We start from the raw sequence: 6000 nt of genomic DNA, 5'->3' as shown, positions 1-6000 counted from the left end.
TAGATTGCCTTTTGCCTTAACTCTTCCTGTCATAGAGTCAACAAGGTGCTGGAAAGTGTTGATCATCTGGGTAAGGAAATCCCAGAAAGTTGATTCTGTTTCTATTCCATGGGAGAAACGCTTCCTCACTTATTCAAGTGGCTTTTTCAGTCTCAGTTGACTAAATAGAAATCATCAGAAACAGAAGTCAGCTGAGACCGAAGACATCACTTGGATGAGTGATGAAATGTTTCTCTCACAGAAACCGCTACGTCCAGATGAACAGAATCAACTTTGTGGGGAGATGCTGGAAACACTCGTCAGAGGGTTTGGTCCATATTGACAAGATAGTTCGAGATGGTTGTGTGTGGGAAAATCCAAGTAGATAAACAGCTTCTGAAATACTCAAACAAGCCCACATGACAACAACAACAACCACGCCACGTTTAAAGTCACTTAAATCTTTCTTCCCATTTCTGATGCTTGGTTCGAATTTGTTGTCTTGACATGCATGAATGCATCCAGTCAGCTGACTAGACACATGCATTAACAAGTAGCTGAACAGGTGTACCTAATAAAGTGGCTGGCGAGCATCTCCATTTGATAGCCATCATTAACAAGAAGTTCTGAAAAAGCAGCAGCTCTTTGAACAGCAAATTTTTTAGTCCTTGAATGAATGTGTAATGACAATGTTGCCTAGCGATGGCTGAAAATTAAAATTTATGATGAAGGTAGTCACACAAAAAAGCTTTATGGCGTATTATTCACTAACTCGAAACTTTTCCTCATGAATTAAGATGTTTATTTTCTAGCAATGTGACGAAAACACAAACATACAAAATACCAAACTGTCAATTATGTCATCCAAAAAAGAAAACAAGGCCATCAGCTTTAACGTACTGATAAAGAGGTATGAATGAACGATGTATTCATCATTATAAATAAGTCCTGGCTGTGCACGTACATACAAATAATAATACTTCCAGTTAAAATGGCTAGATGGCAGAGACTGACTTTATTTCTCTTTCAACACAAAAACACCAACCAGTCCTTCCTGCCAGCTTTTTAAAATGTGCCTTCATTGTTTACTCGACCAAAGTCTGCCATGTATGTGCTTTGTTATCTTAAAGATAATCACAGGGAAAGACATGAGATTGTAACAGTCACATTCATCAGCTAAATTCTACCACAACCATAAAAAAAACTTTTAAAAAAACCCACTGTTCTTTCCCTAAACTGAGTTTCTTGTGAAGCCTCTAAAAGCACTGATGGTTCTTCAGTTGCTCCACATCACTAAAGCCCCTTCCACAGTTGGAGCACTGGAGTGTTGCCTTTTCGCTGTTGTGTATGAGTTGGTGTCTCTTTAGGTACTCCACACGGCTGAAGCGCTTGCCGCATGCTTCACAGCCGTATGGACGTTCACCTGTGTGAATCCGCTGGTGCCGTTCCAAATTACCAAGGCGACTAAAGCTGCGTCCACAGTGCTGGCAACGGTGCGGCCTCTCACCCGTGTGCACCAGATGATGGCGCTCCAGCGACCGTGAGTGTGTAAAACGCTTCCCACAGATCTCGCAGCAGTGCGGCCGCTCGGCGGCGCAGGCGCACTCGTGGTTCTTCAGAGCCCAGGCGTGGCTGAACGTGTTGCCGCAGTGAGCGCAAGGGAAAAGACTGTCCTCTGCTCCGCTGCTCTGTAAATGGGCGCCACCTAGTGGACACGGGTGCTCCTCCAGCTCGGCTTCCGAAGTGAAGCCTCCTCCACATTGTGGGCAGAAGTGGAGCAGGTCCCCGCCGCCCTCCTCTTCCCCGGCGCTCTCCCAGACGCTCCCCGGAGCAGATAGGTGGGGCGGATGCTCCGACTCTCCGTGCTCCACCACATCCTCTACAGGCATGACCGCAGCTGAGTCGCTCTCTCTTAACTTCTTTGACCAGCCTAACCTCAGCTCCACATCCCCAGCCACTCCCAACCTCTCGCCCTCCTTCACCCTGCCTTGTCCTATCTGGTCCTCTTTGTGCAGAGTGGGTGGCTGAGGCTCCAGCTCTCCATCCTGCTCCATTCCATCGAGACCAATGTACTTAGGGGCCAAGCTGATCTCGGACCCACAAACCACTTCTGAGTCATGTTGAGAAGCCTGCTCGCGGCCTCTTTCGGCCCTTAACGCAGACTCCAGGCCCCTCAGCTCATCCATGGTCATTCCTCCCTCTGATGGTTCTGCAGAGCCCACCTTCCAGTTCTCCTCTTCACTCTCCCCTGGATGAAGAGTCGGGGGACGGTCTGACAGATCTCCTGAGCAGAAACAGAAGGAGGAGGAGAGAGTGAACGAGCTGGTGTGGGCAATCATTTCCGTTTTCCTTCAAGTACTGGTCTCTGAACATTTTCTCTAACTTGCCCTCCCTCACTCAGTGAGTCCTGGGCTCATTACCTTCACTCGGGGTTCTGGAGCCAGCGTGGAGGTTCTGGTTGGGCGGATGCATCTTCAAAGCCTCCTTGATTAGTCGGAGAGAGGCAGGCTGATAACCCTCTGTTTGGGCCAACTGCATAGAGAAGCAGAAAGAGAGCTACTGTACTGGGTAATCGACTGAGTCCAGGTACAATGAGACATTCACTATTAAATTTACTCTTGTTCTAAAAAAGCTTGTTAAATTTCCACATGATATGTTTACAATGCACCTGAAATAAAGATACAGCTAGGTGAAGGACTCCTTTCAAGCGGTGAAAGACTTCACAGAGCAGGGAGGCAAATTTATGCACATTATGCATGGTTTGAATATTCAAATCCAGAAGAGAAATGAAGAGTGGATCAGCGTCCTGCCACTTGGTGATGTGGTGGAAAGCTTTTCTAACAGTAGTGTTTCTCCCTAAAAGCTTGCTGTGCATGAGATATGAAGAGCCCCACTCCTGGCTCCTCTGGAAGCTAAATATCAAATCAATAGGCTTCACTTTATCCACTATATCTCTGCAGTGATCTGATAGAAGAAGAATTTGAGCAAAACTCTTTCTGTATTATTATTGTCTGTCTGTGTCTACATGCTCTCTCAGTGTTTATGAAGCTGCAGAGCAGAGCAGAGATGCTGTGCCACTTTCTCCTCCTACTCCTCCTCTGAGAAAGCCTGTCTCCCTCACCTCCTCTTTGATGTTGGCCTTCTCCTCCCCCTCACCGCTGAGGCTGCCCTCCCTTTCCTCTTCCTCCACCATCCCTCCCTCGTCTTCTTCATCCCGGGGGAACTGGATGAGGTACATATCTTTGGCCTCCTTCCCCCCTCTTCCTCCCGCTCCTGCTACCATGCCCACAGTTGCTCCACTTCCTCCTCCTCCTCCTCCACCACCACCAGCACCGCCACCACCTCCTCCTCCTCCTTCCTCCCACACACCTCCAGGCCACGCTTTGCCATAGGCTGCTGCTGGGCCTTTTTTTGACTTGCCTCCTGTGGAGAAGGGAGGGTGGTGAAGGAGGTGAGAGGAAGGAGAAAGTGAAGGGGAGGGGGAGAAGCAGGAAGAACAGCAAATGAAATATGAGGGGGAGAGAGATAGGTGGGAGGATGTGATTGGAAGGCCAGGGGAGGGAGAGATGAAGGAGAGAAGAGGGTGGAGAAGTGGGAGACGAGGAAGAGGAGGAGGATGAGGGGATTGGAGATGCAGACGGGAACAGGAGTGAGAGCAATGGGAGCAGGCGGCGGAGGAGGAGTGAGCATGATGAACGAGTTGAGGAGAGGGGGCGTGGAAGGACAGACAAGAGAGCGGAAAGGAGAGAAAAACATGTGACAGCGAGGAGTGAGAGAGAGGCGGAGAGGAGAGGAAGAAGTGGAGTTGGTGGGGGTCAAAAGAGGGGCAGGAGGAAGAGGAGGAAAGAAGGAGGGCACGGTGAAGGAGAAAAAGATAAAAGTAGGATGGAGAGTTGAAAAAGATGAGATAGGAAGAGAGAGAGAGGAGAAGTGGAGAGGGAGTGTGTAATTATGGAGGGTGGTGGAGGTGGTGAGAAGCAGGAGAGGAGAGGGGGAGTGTGTGTGTGTTCAACGTGATGAAGTAGAGAGAGAGCAGAGCAGAAGGAGGTGGGGGCAGGGAGAATAAGAAAAGGAGAAGAGGGTGTGAGGAGAAGAGGAGCGGGAAGGGGAGGAGGTAGAGTTGGAGGGAGACGGGGAGAAGTGAAGGAGGTGGGGGGGAGAGGAACCAGGCAGGAAGAGAGGAAAGGAGGGAGTGAGCAAATGCAGAAAGAGCGAAAGGAGTAGGAGGGACAGAATGCAGTGGAGAGAGGAGAGGGGGAGGTGAAGGACAGAGGGAGAGCGATCATGAAGAGGAGGCGGAGGAGGAAGGGGGGTGAGGAAGGAGGAGGGAGGGAGAGATCAGCTCTTGCCAGATGGTTTTCCAACAAAACAAGTGCGTCTTCACATAAACTGCACCTAGACTGCATAGCATTCACATTGTTATTCACGTTAAAGCCACAATCATAGGGAAATACTGCAGGATGTGCTGATAAGCTGCCATTGAACTGTATACATCATGCAAACTAAAGGTAAACAGGAAGAAAAGCTCCAAGTCGCCACACACAGCAAATACTTACGAGTCACGTCAAGTTTTCGCTTCTGCCGGCCTCCAGCTTCCTCCACCGGTGCTGCTGCCGCCACCAGCCCGGCGTTGCGGCGGTTGGCAGCCCAGCCCATGCCGTACTTGCGCTCGGTTCTCAGTTTGCTCTCTGTGAGCCTCAGCCGCAGTTTGAGAGCCTCGTTCTCCTTCCTGTTGAGGGACAGCTCCACCAGGTAGTCGTTCACTGTCTCCTGGAAGAGTTTGGTGATCTCGCACACCGAGGCACGGATCAGGCTGTCCATGACGGCGGTCAGATGCGTCTCAAATGTGGTCACCGATTCTTCCATCATCCTGTCCGCGGGGCTGCAGATCTGATGACGGTTTCACACACAGTTCGTGATCAGTTGTAACACAGCTTTCCTGCTATGATCGCAAAAGTTTTCGATCGTGTGATCAACTCTCCCCCATAGCAGCTGTTGGTTAACTTTACTGGCTAACCTGCTGCTAAAAAATAAACCTAAATGATTACGGCAGTGAAATGAGACAGGGCTCCGTGAATAGCATCACGGTCATTCCGCCTCTATTACAACTTAATTAAAGACTATACCTGCCCGGTTAATCTGTGCAGTGCCAAGGCGGCGATGCTGGTTAATCAACGCCAAAATCACAACCCCCGTCAGCCCGGCTTGTTAGTAAACTTATAATGCTTCTGTGCGTGCATTAATGTTAAAGTACAGCTGGAGCAGCAGCCTCTCCGTAACGTCGGAAAGTGCTAGCAGACTGGCTAGTTTAGCCCTGAATACGCACCGTTTGTCGGATGACACCGAGGAGCCACCACGGCGTGAAACAGCGGCAAAGGTGTAATTTCACGGATCACGGAGACGCTCGGCAGCTGTTTGTGTGCCGAAATACGGCGACAAAGGATAGCGCCATCCAACTTCTGCCCTCTCTCTCTCCCTGCCAGTTCCCTTCTCGCCTCATCCAGCACTGCTTTTAATTCTTGAGAACACTACGCATGCCCGGTACCGTAATTACGCTACACTCAAGAGCAGCCGCACCCTGGAAATACCAAGCACTCAGGTTTCACAAGCCACTTTTTATATAATAATTTCAGCAGTGGTGATGATTTTTTAAAGACATAAGGATACAGAAGAGCTTCCGCTTGATATTATTGTTTTTAGCACGACCCATTTGTCACATGATTGCACACGTTTTCTTCTCAATTTCACAGTCAGGGGTGGCGACAGTACAGACTTTATTTACTTAAGCAGAAGTTGAGCAGTAGGTTAAAAAATACTCCAGTAAAAGTTGAAGTAGGCTACTGAAACAACTTTTTGCTTATAAAGTTGGAATTCAGCTAATGAGCCTGAACATCATCAGCTTAAATGCAAATTCATCTCTGCAACTTGATGCAACCTAAGCCTGACCATGAACACCACAGGCACTGTGCACCAATCCAACACAGAGCTTTGCTGTGAATTCACCACATTAATGCAAACGAA

General features: G+C 49.0%; 1 protein-coding gene across 2 annotated transcripts; it reads right to left on the bottom strand.

Annotated features, from left to right (window-relative positions):
- Positions 1-745: 745 nt before the first annotated feature.
- Positions 746-5495, bottom strand: LOC308408406 (uncharacterized protein). Of its 2 annotated transcripts, none has more exons than XM_080900626.1 (5): positions 5306-5495; positions 4536-4869; positions 3101-3402; positions 2400-2511; positions 746-2263 (listed from the first exon to the last, which is right to left on the bottom strand). In XM_080900626.1, exons 2-5 carry the CDS (start codon positions 4846-4848, stop codon positions 1236-1238), a joined length of 1755 nt encoding a protein of 584 aa, XP_080756752.1. In that variant the 5' UTR covers positions 4849-4869; positions 5306-5495; the 3' UTR covers positions 746-1235. The 2 variants fall into 2 exon arrangements, with proteins under 2 accessions (XP_080756752.1, XP_080756753.1); XM_080900627.1 differs by having other exon boundaries at positions 3101-3294.
- Positions 5496-6000: the final 505 nt, after the last annotated feature.

Source organism: Rhamphochromis sp. 'chilingali' (genome assembly GCF_963969265.1).
Source record: "Rhamphochromis sp. 'chilingali' genome assembly, chromosome: 13".
NCBI classification, from domain to species: domain Eukaryota; kingdom Metazoa; phylum Chordata; class Actinopteri; order Cichliformes; family Cichlidae; genus Rhamphochromis; species Rhamphochromis sp. 'chilingali'.
This window is presented reverse-complemented; position numbering and strand designations above follow the sequence as displayed.

Excerpts from the sequence above, each read along its gene's own strand:
- LOC308408406 (XM_080900626.1), bottom strand. The coding sequence starts at position 4,848 with ATGATGGAAGAATCGGTGACCACATTTGAGACGCATCTGACCGCCGTC. Across the intron at positions 3,403-4,535 it reads GCGAAAACTTGACGTGACTC|GAGGCAAGTCAAAAAAAGGC; the intron begins GTAAGTATTTGC and ends CCTTCTCCACAG. Across the intron at positions 2,264-2,399 it reads CTCCAGAACCCCGAGTGAAG|GAGATCTGTCAGACCGTCCC; the intron begins GTAATGAGCCCA and ends GTTTCTGCTCAG.